This window comes from Saccopteryx bilineata, chromosome 6, assembly GCF_036850765.1.
Source record: "Saccopteryx bilineata isolate mSacBil1 chromosome 6, mSacBil1_pri_phased_curated, whole genome shotgun sequence".
Taxonomy (NCBI): Eukaryota; Metazoa; Chordata; class Mammalia; order Chiroptera; family Emballonuridae; genus Saccopteryx; species Saccopteryx bilineata.
In genome coordinates, this window is record NC_089495.1 from 127652991 (window position 1) to 127666002 (window position 13012).

A 13012-nucleotide genomic window follows, 5' to 3' on the forward strand; every position below is an offset into this window, starting at 1 on the left:
CTCATTAGAGAACGCGGCTTCCCAAGGAGAGTAGGAAACGTGCTGTCAGCGAGAGGCTCCTGCCAGGAGCCAGGACTCCGGAAAGCTGGCGGAGCCCCGGGTCGCACCAACCAGGCAGCATCGATGCGCCAGGCCACCGGAGCCAGGGAGACAGCGTGAGCCCGCGTGCTCCCGGCCCGAGCTCCGGCACCGCCTGGCTCACCGGAGCCAAGGCCTGCAGCCACTCACTTCTCCGTGGGCGTGATTTCTCCGGATCCGGGCCGGGCTCCGGCTGGCTTTCCGCGGTGTGCGTGGGAAGCAGGCCAGCTCCGTCTGTAGCCGTTGGGTGGAGAAGCGGAGAAATCTCGTTCCAACACTCACACGCTCGGGCCGCCGCTGAAACTTCACCCTCCAAAACCCACGGTCCAAGCTTGCTGGTCGGTGCCAGCACCCCTGCCCCGGCGGCCGCGCCCAGCCCGCCAGCCACGCCTCCCCCACGGGACTTAATTGAATCGCCCCCGGCCTAATGAATAGCCAGCCGCGTGCTAATCGGATCTTCCGGCGCTTTATGGATTTCTGTGTGTCGCCTCTCCTCCCGCGGCCGCTGCGCGCCCCGCCCGGGGTCGCTTCAGAAGGCGCTGCGCTCCGGAATGGCCAGAGGCTCCGGCTGCCCAGGGGAATTGTCCCCGCATCCGGGTCGGGGCGCCGCGGGAGTTAGGACTCCAGCCTGAGTCCTGTCCTGGGCCCTGGCCTGGGTCCGCGGAACCTCGGGGCTTACCTGCCAACCCCGGGCTTTCCGAAGCCGCCCCCGCTGGCCGCCCCGCCCCAAGCGGACGCCCAATCCTGGAGCCCCCACCCGCTGCCCAAGCCCCCACCCTAGGTCAGAGATGCCCGCGAGCGAAGGCTGGCCGGGGCTGAGCACCCGCTTCCCCTGTCTCTCTGGATTCCTTTGATCCGCGGGCTCCCCGCGGCACCTCCGCTCCCGGGCTGCCGGGGTCGTTCCGCGGGGGTCCTGGAAACGGTCCCTAGCTTATCTCCTTTCATCAAGCGGCCTTGGGCCGCCTTGAAACCGTGGGTCCAGTAATTGCTTTTTTCAGGAGGCCCTGTGCCGACTGGACAACAGCCAATCAGCGCCTTGTTTACACTCGGTGAGTGACAGACTGTTGGCGGAGTGCCAACCAATCCTCACGGTACCGCGGGGCGGGCGGGGGAGCCGGGATAGGAAGGAAACAAGACCTCTGGCTTAACCCCTTCGTGTCCCTATCGGAATAAGTCGGCGGAGAATTTCTAACGTATGCCTGTGTTGGTTGGCATCTAGTTTAAATATACATTTTTTTTGGTCCCCCAGATGGGGAGGCAGAGATTCACGTGGAGAAAGAGAAGTAAAAATAATGTGCACATCACACATCACCTTGACTCCTAGAGAATAAATAGCATTTTGTTGGGAAAACAAATTCTAAAAGAAATATTTATTTGGAAAACATTTTTTTAAAGTGGTTTGCATCTGATCACGATGAAGATAATTTTTTCAGTGGCTTTGTGTGTGACAGACAGAAAAGGATAGATAGGGACAGATAGGAAGGGAAAGAGATGAGAAGCATCAATTGTGGCTCCTTAGTCTCCTTAGTTATTCACTGATTGCTTTCTCGTATGTGTCTTGAAGGGGCACGGGGGGGGGGGGTGGCGCACAGCAGTGCGAATGACCCCTTGCTCAAGCCAGCGACCTTGGGGTCATGTCCATGATCCCACGCTCAAGCCAGCGACCTCAGGGTTTGGAACCTGGGTCCTTCGTGTACCAGTCCAATGCTCCATCCACTGTGCCACCGCCTGGTCAGGCCAGTGGCTCTTTTTATTTTTTTTATTTTTATATTTTTACAGGGACAAAGAGAGACAGAGAGAGGGATAGATAGGGACAGACAGGATAGAGAGAGATAAGCATCAATCATCAGTTTTTCATTGCGACACCTTAGTTGTTCATTGATTACTTCCTCATATGTGCCTTGACCGCGGGCCTTCAGCAGAAGAAGTAACCCCTTGCTTGAGCCAGCGACCTTGGGTCCAAGCTGATGAGCTTTTTGCTTAAGCCAGATGAGCCTGCACTCAAGCTGCCAACCTCGGGGTCTTGAACCTGAGTCCTTCCGCATCCCGGTCCGATGCTCTATCCACCGCGCCACCGCCTGGTCAGGCCCAGTGGCTCTTTTTAATTGGGGCGAGCATTTAGAGGATTTTCAGGAGAGTGGCTTTGAAAAATACTATGCATGGTTTTCGCTTGGTGCACATGGTGGGCATTTAAAAAAATTTTAATTGCAAATGAAAAAAGGGCAATCTTTATCTTGCCCTTAAAATCTCCGATTTTCATTTTGATCGTTGCTCAGTTGCAAAGTGTAGCCAAGAGAGAGAAACTGAAGATCCGCAGATAGATGACCATATACGCAGGCCTCTTTCCCTGGGGTCTGATTCCTGGGGCAAGGAGAAAAGTAAACCAGGTAGGGGACTCTGGAGCCCATGCTCCCCAGGCTGTGAGCATGAAGGTATTTCTGAGCTCTGTACGAGCAGGCCAAGGCCTCACAGTGGTGGGAGGGCTGGGCAACCCGAGGAAGCGTCTGTGCTTGGAGCTGGGGCCTACCTGCGGCCTTGCCTTATTCAAGCACCTGTCAGACAGAACCAAGGTATAAAGAAAGATCTGCTTTAAAGGGTGTAGCTGTTTCTTCTGGACTCTGTGTACCAGACGCCAAACGTTAGACCTGCTAGATTAAATAAAAAAAAAAAAAAAAAAGGTCTCGCCTTCCGCGCGGACACGCGCTCCCACTTGCCTCTGCTCCATCTCCCGCCCTGCACCACCACATTCCCATTCAACAGCGATCTGCGCATAAGAACTGCGCAGTCGCGGGACTTGAATTAAGCGCCACCAGTCTCGGTAGTAGCCCTGCTGTTCCCTGATTGGCAGCTCTCTGGCCCGGCGCCAGCCTATTGGGAGGCCTGTTTACTCGGAATGAGTGGCATGAGCTCCCGGCCGGGAAGGGCCGCGCGGCCAATCAGCGCGCTGGCTGCTCGGGTCTGAGTGGCACAAGCTTATTAGTATGCAGGGCCTGTGGCTCTCAGCGCTGGGCTGCAGGTTTGAGAGCCGCTCTGGATGGGCTTGCTAGAGTCGTTGTTGTGGAAGCGGTGCATTTACAGTGCAACAGTCAGCACATTGAAAATACCAATAGGAATACAAAACAAAGTCACATTTACTGGTTTAATTGTATTGCATTCAATTGTATCCAGGAAACAGCCTCCAGTAAGTAACTGAAATTGCTTTCATATTTTTTTGTTTTTGTATTTTATTAATTTTATTTTTTATTTTGGCTTTGGGGATTTTTACGCAAGAGAAAATCAGGGTTGTGATGTTAAGAAATATATATCCTCCTCCCTTTTAAAAAATCCGTTATAATGTCGAGCAGGTTTTTTTAAAAGATGGACAATATATGAGCGATTTTTTTTCCTCTGAAATCGATCGGTTTAAAATTCCCTCGCCCCCCCCCCCCCGTAATGCGTCCTTGCTTTGCTCTGAGCGCTTGTTGTCTCTCTCGATCGACACCCAGCATTAAAGATAAATAATCGCGACAGGACAGGGACCGTCGGTCTGCGTCCCGCGTGAACCGCGCGGGCGGTTGCGGGCTGACAGTCGGCGATGTCCCGGACGCCGCCAACACGCGCCGGCTCCGGTGGCAACACGAACGAACCCTGATTGTTTGACCACCGCCCCCTCTTCCCCGCTCCCCTCCCGGGAGCAGCCTCGGTCGGCCCTACCCGGTCGCTCCGTGACGCAGGAAACCGGCCGGTTAGTGGTGGCCCTGACGGTCCCGGCCGCTGACCAGACGGGCTTTATGGCTAGGTGCGGAGCGAGGGGCCGCCGTGGAACAGAGAATAGCGAGATTTTCGGGTTTCGCTTTACAGAGCCTAATTCATTTTAGGATAGTTTTTCGAGGGGGGGTGAGAATGGAGGAGGGGGCTGAGCGAGGCCAGCGCAGTGGGGCGTTTTCGCACGCGCGTTGCGGGCGGGGCGCGGGGCTGCCGCCACGACCCATGAGGCGGGGTCTTCTGGCGGGTGCTCCCTGGGGCGCGGGGGTAAGGCGCGGACCCGGCCGTGGGTTCTCTCTTGGGAAGCGGGGGTGGGGGTGGGGCTGTGTTTCGCAGGGAGCGGGTTCTTTGGCGGCGCCGGAGCTACCGGCCTCCGGTGTGCGCCTGGCCATGCCCCAGCCCAGTTTTCAGGCTCCACGGCGCCCGCGCGCCTGGCGATGGCGCCGCGGGAGCCGGACCGAAAAAGGTCCTCGTCCTCGGCGAGAGGCCGAAGCGAGGGCGGGTTTTGAAAAGCACACAAGTTAAAATCAAAGCAAACCTAAGCGATCCCACGTCCCAGAGTGCAAGAGCCACGCGACGAAGGGACCGTCGGCTCCGGGGACTTCTCCCCTCCACCCCGGGGAGAAGCCCGGGCTCTGAGATTCGGTTCTTTACCAAATGCCCTTCTCAGCTATTCCCTAGCCGGCGAGGGCCGCCTGCCCTCTGCCGCCCGCGGTCAGTTTCCTCCCTTAGATCGGCCTGATCCGGGGCTGCGTCGCTGTTGTCTACAGCGTCCTCTCGGGTTTGAGGGGTGGGGGTGGGGCTCGGAGCCCTGAGACCCGCTTGTGGCAGCGCCTGGACTCCAGGGCTCAGGGCCCAGGCTTCCGCGGCCACGCGTCCCTGCTCCACTCCCTGCCACGCTTGGGTTCCTTAGGCCTCGGGAGCCGCGCGCTGCCTCTCCCCGGGAGCAAAGAACACAAAGAAAAGCCCCCTTCGACCAAGTAATAATCACAGCGGCTCTGACGGGCCACAATAATTCACCCCGTTTGGGTGAAAATAGCGGGCAGGCGATGAAGCATCTGTGCAGCTGGTGATCCACCCACAGGAGATGGAAGTTAAAATTGCTTCGGGCAGCCGAGCCCGCGTCCCGTGAATCGGAGCAGCTCGCGCTTTGTGAATAATTTTGAAATTTCTTATTGGAAACAAGAAACCTCACAAAACAAAAGCGTGGCGCACACGACCCCCACGCGCGCAGCCCCTCCACCCCAGCCCTCGGTTCCTTTGAAGCCGCAGGTTCCCGACCTTCCTCCCCGCCTTCTTTCCCTTTGTCCTGTCCCGCGCCCCCCCCCCCTCCCCCGGCTCCCGCCTTGTTGCGGCCCTGGCGGCCCAGCTGTGGCAGTACAGGCCCGAGTGGCGGCTGAGAATTTGTTAGACCCGGGGAAAGAGCTGGCGATCCCAGAGAGGAGGGACCCCCAAACCCCTTTGTATAAAGTTGAGAGACAAAGAGAACTCTTTGTGTAGGGCTCGTTTATTTACAATGCAAAAGCTCTCCGAATAAATATTAAAAAAGTCTTATCAGCTGAGCAAATATGTATTCACTTAATACATTATGTTTTCGGTTGTAGATTAAATCAAACACGAAATAGTCTGCAAATAAGACGTGTAGAACCTGTACCATTAACTATTGCAATTTAAAATGCTATTTACAAAATGGAATACATCTTAATCGCTTTGTTGTCACTGTGGGACAGCAAGAAAAATTGAAGGTTTTCTGCAAAGTTCACAATTAAGACTATTACGCCTATCCACCTCCTTTTTGTTGGAGGTGATATGAAACATAAAAACCATGCAGATTTGTGAAATGAAAAATACACAAAATTAAAGAGGCCTATGCAGGCACACAGTCGTTTCAGTTTTGTCACTTGCTCTGCACTCACTGTCTGAAATAGGTATCCAGTTTAGACTTGGAGTAGACTCTGCGTTGGGAGGGGGTGGAAGAGAAAGGGAGGTGAGGGCATTTTTAAGAGGTCCTACCGGGAGGTGGAGGTGAAGGAAGGTAGCCCATCTGCTGGGACATGGGTGGGGGCGAAGGTTGAGCTGAGCTGGGCCAAGTCTCCAAGGGCCGACCTAGGCGCCGCAGACCCCTTGTCTCCGGGCCACCCAGCCGCGTGGAGAGCGGCGCTGGCTTGGCGACCCGGGGCAGGCGCTGAAGGGAGAAACCCCGTTGCCGATTTGGGGCGTTGAAAGAGAATAATTTCTGACGCTCAAAATGTCCCCCAATCCACAGAGGAAGATCCTGGGCGAATTTGATTGGGGGGGCGGGGTAATTGTTCCAGCCTAGCCAGGAAGCTCCGCGCTCGGAACAGCAGGACGGGCATTGCGGTGTGGTGGCCCAGGTGACGCCGGTGGCGGACACAAACGCCAGGGGCTCGAGAGAGCTGGCCCTGGGTTCTGGCTTGGTGCTGCGGGCTAGGGGCCTAGTCCTGTTGCAGCTGGGGCGGGAGGGGGGCGGTATGTTAAAAAGGATGGACCGAAAAAGGCATGGGGGGATGGGAGAGGGGAGAAACTGAAGGTTATTAAAAAAAAAAAAACCTCTTGAGTTACAATCAATAAAATTACTTGCTTAATTAGCATGGTTATTCGGTTAAGCGGAATGCAGTAAAAGCTGTACCTCGAAATAAGGGGAAAGGAAAAAAAGCGAGAGTGGACTCCAGTCCTTTTCCACCAAGACACCTCTGGGCCGCGGGGGAGGGGACAGGGTGTGCGTGTGGGTGTTTGTGTGTGTGTGTGTGTGTGTGCGCGCGCGCGCGCGCGTGATGGCTTCGCAGATTTGGGATTTTATCACCCCTCGGAGTCAGCAGCCTTTCTCCACGGCGCCCTCGCCTCAGAGACCCAGAGGGAAGCGGCGAGCGGTGCGCTGGGTTCTCCCAGGCTCCTCCAGGCCGAGCGTGGCTGGGACGGTGCGTTTGCGCGCGGGGGCCGGGGTGGCGGGTGACCCAGCTCTCACGCTTGCAGCCGGGAGACGAGCGGAGCGCTCCGGCCTGGCCATGGGGCCGGGCTGAGGCTCGGGCTGCCGCGGTGGGGGATGGGGGACCAGGGTAGGGGGCGGAGACCCCCGAGCGTGCCGAGCCCTCGAGTCACCGAGTCTCCTCTGCTTGCCTCTGCAGACTATGGACCCACACGGCGGCCGCCGACTCGGCGTGCGGCCGCCCTCCGAGGAGCCCAGTCCGCCGGCGTGCTGACCCGCCTCACCGCCGGTCACCGGGACACCGCTTCCTCCGCACCTCCCGCGCGTCACCCGCGCGCTGAGCCGACCCCGGGCCCCGGCTGCGCTGCTCCCAGGAGGCGGTGGCGGGCCGGGGCCGGGGCCGGGGCCCGACATGGATGGCCGCGACTTCGCACCGCCGCCGCATCTACTGTCGGAGCGCGGGAGCCTGGGCCATCGCAGCACCGCGGCCGCCGCTCGTCTTGCCCCGACCGGGCCCGCCGCGCAGCCTACGGCGCACTTTCAGCCCGGAAAGTACTTCCCGTCGCCGCTGCCCATGGCTTCGCACACAGGTCAGTGCCTGCCGGGCGGGAGCGGGAGAAGAGGCCCCGCGGGGCGTGGGCACAGGCAGGGGTCGAATGGGCTCCAGCCTCTCCTCTCCTCCGAGCACTTGGGGAGAAGCCTTCAGTTTCATTTCCTTACTCCGGCACCAGTGGCTGCCCCAGCATGGAGCGGCTCCCCCCCCCCCCGCCCCCGTGGTCCTGGAGACAGATCATCACGGTTTAGAGCGACCTTCCTGGGGTCCCCCTGGGTCTCTGAGGGGCAGTCCCGGAGCCAGCTAAAAATGAAGCCTTTCCTCTCCTGCCATCTCCCCCAGCCCTTTCTGCAGAACTAAATTCCGCGGAAACCTCGTTATTGCATTCTGCATTCACATCCATAAGACCTTCCGGGGCTGGCAAAACGAGGCACTTTCTGTGGGGAACAAAACGGCTGTTGTGACTAGAGGAGAGGGGCGCAGGGTGCACCACGGCCTGGCGGATTAGGGCAGTGTGCGCGGGGTGAGCGTTAATAAGGACTGCTGGTGTCAGACGAGCAAATCCTGTTTCTATATAAAGCCTTGGAGTGTCAGGGCGAGAATGGGTTTGCAGGGAATGCTTTTGCTTTAACAAGTGCTTCTGGTATCCTGCTAAAGCTGGGCACAGCGTGTCCAGAGCGCAGCTCAGGGAGAGCGCAGAGCTGGCCGCTCGGCTGGGGGAGGCATGTCTTCAGCGGGATTTCGGTGCAGGCGAGTGCAAAATCATTTTGCTCCAGAAGGGAGAGAGCTGGCTGCCCCTCTCTCAAGTTCTCTCGAAACTCTTCTCCCAGAGGGTCAGTCCATGACAGCTGACCTAGGCCTCCACAACAGCCACTGTCTGGGTGGTGTTGATTTTACCGTTGAGCTAGATCATAGGAGGAGCAGGGCGGCGAAGGGGCAGCTACCTTTCCGAGATTCTGGAGGCCACTGACCAGCCCCACCGAGTTTTCAGGAAGAGCATGGGGACCCCATGGCCACCCTGGAAGGTTGGCTTGCCTTTGGTTACAGTTTGTTCTAAACATCAGAAATGTTTGCCTCTTTTTGTTGTTGTTAATTTGGCAGTAACAATTATTCTTGCTAGCTTGATGAACTGTGAATACTAATAAAATTACATCTGCTTTAATGGGATTACAATTAGTAGGACAGTCAGGCAGGCTAGAAGGGAAAATGTCAGAAGAAAGGACAATCAGAAAGAAAAACGTGAATTTCCTGAAATGGAAAAATATAACACACTGCCTAATTACTAGTGGGCTTTTAGCATCTACAACGTGAGGAGATTCAAAAAATTAGCAGGGAGTGGACAGGTGGCCTCGTTGTGCTCCCTGGAACCAGCCCAGGCAGTGCTGGTGTTTCCTATACAGGGCGAGCTAGCCTTCTGCAAAGCTGCCCTTTTTTCTCTTCCTTGTTCTTCCAACTCTCTCCTTTTCTTTTTCCTCTTCTAGATGTATGACTCAAAAGAGCAAAAGTACTTGCCTAGGCAATTGGTAATTTTAAAACATCTGTCCCAACTGTCCTTGTGGTAGCATCTCCTGACCCTGCCTTCAAGATATTGCCCACCCAACTCAGCCTACTCTGGGGGCCTGGTGGTGGGGACTCACGGTGGCTGCAGGGAGGTGGCCACAACTTCCCTTATAACCCTTTAAGCTGGAGGTTGGTGTGGAGACTAAACCTGCAGGCTGGGGGATGGGGAGGGACTGACTGCTCCCCCCCACTAATCCCCCAGCCCTGCCCTCTAGCTGGCAGGTACCAGCCCCATGAAAACAAAGGTTTGAAAGGCCCTGGATACCCAGGCTTTCCCAGTAGTGCATAGGCAAGCTGGGGTCATCCCCTGGGGAGGCATGGTAAGACTGTATTCCCCTTCCCCATTCATCAGCCCCCATAGCATGGCTTGGTCCTGGTCAGCCATCATTTCTCCTTTGGACCCCTGTTTCCACATGCAGGTAACTATGAGTCAGGTGGGCACTGTGGTTGGGCGGCCCAAACCATTGTCTTGCTCATTACAAGTTTGACCACATGGTTCGTGGTTCTCGTAGCATAGGCAATGGAGGGTTTGGGGAAATTGGGTGGGTGCTGACCTGGTCTGTGTCCTTGACCCAGACCCCACCGCCTTCCCCATACACTAAGTGCTCTAGAGGGCTATGGAGGTCCCCAGGGCACCCTCAGAGGAGGAGCCGGAGGGCCACCTGTCCCCTGCTCCTAGAAGCAGGTTCTACCCCCTGGGGGACCTGAGAGACCTGTTGTACTTGGAGACATTCAACCCATTTGTGACTGGAAGGAGGGCTGAGCAGGCGTCCAGCAAGAAACATCTGCTGCTGAAAAAGGCTTTTCAAAATTAGTGAAAGCCAGAATATTGTTTTGGTTTCTAAAATTTAGCTACATCATTAAAAAAAAATTATACCGCCAATCACTTTGCTTTGGTATGTATATATCATCTAGTTTAAAAAGAAAAAAAGTATAATTAAGTTAAAAATTGTTTTTATGTCTTGTGTGGATTTCCAAATGGCCAGTTTGGGGGACTTTCTTCCCTTTTCTGCGGATGGCCTCTGGTCTGCAGGCCAGGGCTGCAGCAGCCCAGCCCCTCCCTCCACTGACTGCTCCCTGCAAGGAAAATTGCTCCAAGCTTCCTTCCATTTGCCTGGCTCAGCTTGAGTTGGGGAGTAGGATTCAGTCCTGGAGGCAGAGCCCCTGGCTTCAACTGCTCATCCCTGGTATGGGCTGGGCCAAGGGTCTCCGTCCTTGCCTGCTGCTTGTCTGTTCTCCTTCAGCTCCACCCAGTGCTGTCAGAATGTCAACTTGAGGGACCTTGATGGGACATTGGGCTCCAGGGCCTTTTATGTTTTCTCTAAAAATGAAAGTGCCCATCTCATCGGGCTGCAGGGTTTTTTGGTAAAGTGCTGTCCCAGTAACCTTGTTGCCAAAAGGTGCAATTAAAATGTTTGGAGTCATTATTTTTAGTGCAGTGTTAGATTTTGTCTCCAATACAGATGGTCCGGAGGCAAAGCTGTGAAATCTAAGGGGAAAAAAAGGAAAATCAACAACGCACCAGCCCAAGGTTTTCCATCAGCACTGCTGCCTGGAGCGATTGGGGATCATGCTTCTCCCGGAGCGCATTTAGTGAGGAGGCAGCCTGGCCTGGGGAGAAAGGCAGCAGCCCCCTCTCCCTAGGGTCAGTTCCTGTCCTCCATCCTTCTCTGTAAGCTCCCTGAGGGGGAGGCAAGTGTTCCAGAATCACCGCCACCGACACCCCCTCTCCCCCCCTCCTCCCAGGAAGGCACCAGGAAGGTGCAGGGGCTATTCCTGCCTAGTTTCAGCAGTCTGGCTATGGATTGGGTTCTCCTTTCCACCTCTTCTCTTCTCTCCTTTAGGGTGTAAATGGCCAGGCCTTAAGCCAGGCACCCTGCGCCAGGGGTGTTGGAGTAAACAGGGCAGCTGGTCCCTTCTGGTGGGTAACTGCAGACTTCCTGCTCCACGTGCTTCCGATCACCAATCTCAGAAGGAACAAAACGCAGTAGAGGGAAAAAAAATAATTTCCTAGTGTGAAAAGACCCCATCAAAGGTTTCCCCTCCCTCCTGAGTGATATTTTTTGTAAAGGAAAAAAAATACGTTTTCATAAATACCTCATTAATTCAATGACACCATGGAGTGTTTCTGCAACAGTTACCAACATTAAGTAGGTGTGAAGAGAGTTACTTTCTGAAGCCTCTACCCATCCTGCTCTGTAAGTGACAAAACTAGACTTCAAAGCCTCTGCCAGCGCTCAGCTCAGTCAGGGAATCTAGCTCAGCTCTCCGACCGCCAGGATGCAGTGGCTTGTCTGCCCCACCAAAGCCATTTTGGGAATATTTTGTTGTTTTTTTTCTCAGTGAGGCTTGTGCTGCCCTGTGTCTGATTATTCTTGTAAATATTTTCCTATAGGAATATCTAGGTCACGTGAGCAATAAGGCAGATTAGCAAAGCAAGGAGTGGTCTGGTGCAGATCACACCTCGCCCCTGGAAAACACCGCACCCCCACATACTCCTTGGTTATTCTTAGAAATCTCCCTCCTCTGCTTCAAGACAGGGTTCAACAACCCGCACAGACAGGACACAACACATAGGAGGCTGTTAGCATAACATGGATGAGGCTAAAAATACCCCTTAGAAACACACATAAAAAAGCCAAATCCAACAACAGAACGAGCTAAAAATATTCCAGGCTTTGGCAAAGAGCATCGAGTTAAATAAATTATACAAGAGCCATTCATGGGAGCGAGTTGACTTTCTCTCTTACGGGAACTTGGTTCAAGCTAATAAAAATAATAATTTACTAGCCACTGAGCTTTGCATGAGTTTAAATTTAATTGGTGGGGCTTCTGGCGTTTGTCACTTCTTGGCGATTAGTGGGCTTGCTCTGGCCTGGGGTGGGTTGAGGAGGTGGCACCCAAACCAAGGGTCCCTAGAAGCAGTGGCAGTGTCCCCCCAAGTACCAGGACCTGGGTGCTAAGGCAGGATGCCTAGGAGGCGGAGGAGGAGGGAGGCTGCAGGCGGGGTGGGGCTGGGGAGGGTCAAGGACAGGCAAGGCGCTGCTATTTTAATTTGGTAAATGATCGTACACCTTTAAGAGTGTGTTTTAACAATCAAGATACACTCCAGCAAGTTGATAGGCTGTTCACTGTCAACTTACATATGTCATCAGAGTGTGCTGTGAGCATAAATATCATGGAGAGCCCGGGATGCGCCGCAGCCTCTCTGACCCACAGGTCGCATCCTTGTCCTCGTTGGTGCTTCTCTCTCCTGGTGTCTGGGAGCAGCACAGCAGGACATGAGTGGGGGGCACATTGCCATGGGTCTTTCCTCCCTGCGGTGTTCCCCGATCTCCCCACCAAAATAAGAGCAGCTTACACAGAAAAACCTCTGAGGCTGGAGGTTTTTCTCAGCATTGGTTAGCTGGTGTCCTTTCAAGCAGAACATGTCTACATTCAGCCATTTCCCAGGGACGTTAAAATTCCACGCTGGGATTAGGGTCAGGGTAAACCCCTTGCTCTTGTCTTCCTTGGTTGCTCCTTATGGAAAGACTCCTGGAAATCCAAGCAGGCCATCCTAACTCCCAAAGGACTACACTTCCCAGAATGCTCCTGGTTTAGCTCCAGGGTCAGAGCCTGGGGCCCCCGCTCTGAGCCAGGAATTCCCAGGCACAGATGGAGGTTAGCCCGTGCCACTGGGAATGAGTGCTTTCTGGGCAGGTTGAAAAGGCTTTGGTGGTCACCCTCAGCATCCCCTTGCCGTTCCTCCTGAAAGAGGCCTCTGGGCCCTTCCTGTCTTCCTCCCTATCATAAATATCTGAATATAAATCCTAACAGACAGGAGCTGCCCCTCCACACCCTGGACCCTGTGTGGCTGTAGCCTTGATTGACAGTGTCAGAGTCCCAGGAGATTCCTGTCAGACCTCTGATCTCAGCCCATCGCAATGTTCTCCTTCAGAGTGGCGTCCTCAAAGGAGGACCTCCTGGTTGCCCTTGAGGAGCCAGGTGCAAGGACTCTGTCTCGGTGGCATCAGGGATGGTGTCTGCCTAGGGAGTCCCATAAGAAAATCCTTCACAGCCATTGCAGCGCCCCCCGCCCCCAGCCTCACATCACCCAAGGGCAGTAGCTCCTTCTTCATTGATGCATG

General features: G+C 55.1%; 1 protein-coding gene across 11 annotated transcripts in view; it reads left to right on the forward strand.

Annotated features, from left to right (window-relative positions):
• The first annotated feature begins 3091 nt into the window (after positions 1 to 3091).
• The window catches only part of BAHCC1 (BAH domain and coiled-coil containing 1), a 67184-nt gene continuing 57263 nt past the window's right edge, over positions 3092 to 13012 (forward strand). For 9 of the 11 annotated variants that reach the window (XR_010726283.1, XR_010726285.1, XR_010726284.1 and 6 more), the window contains exons 1-2: positions 3092 to 3259; positions 6969 to 7359. Coding sequence is in view for 8 of the 11 variants with exons in the window: in XM_066237706.1 (XP_066093803.1) it covers positions 7182 to 7359 (178 nt within the window). In the remaining 3 variants the exon portion in view is untranslated. The other 2 variants (XM_066237701.1, XM_066237699.1) reach the window with 2 other exon arrangements.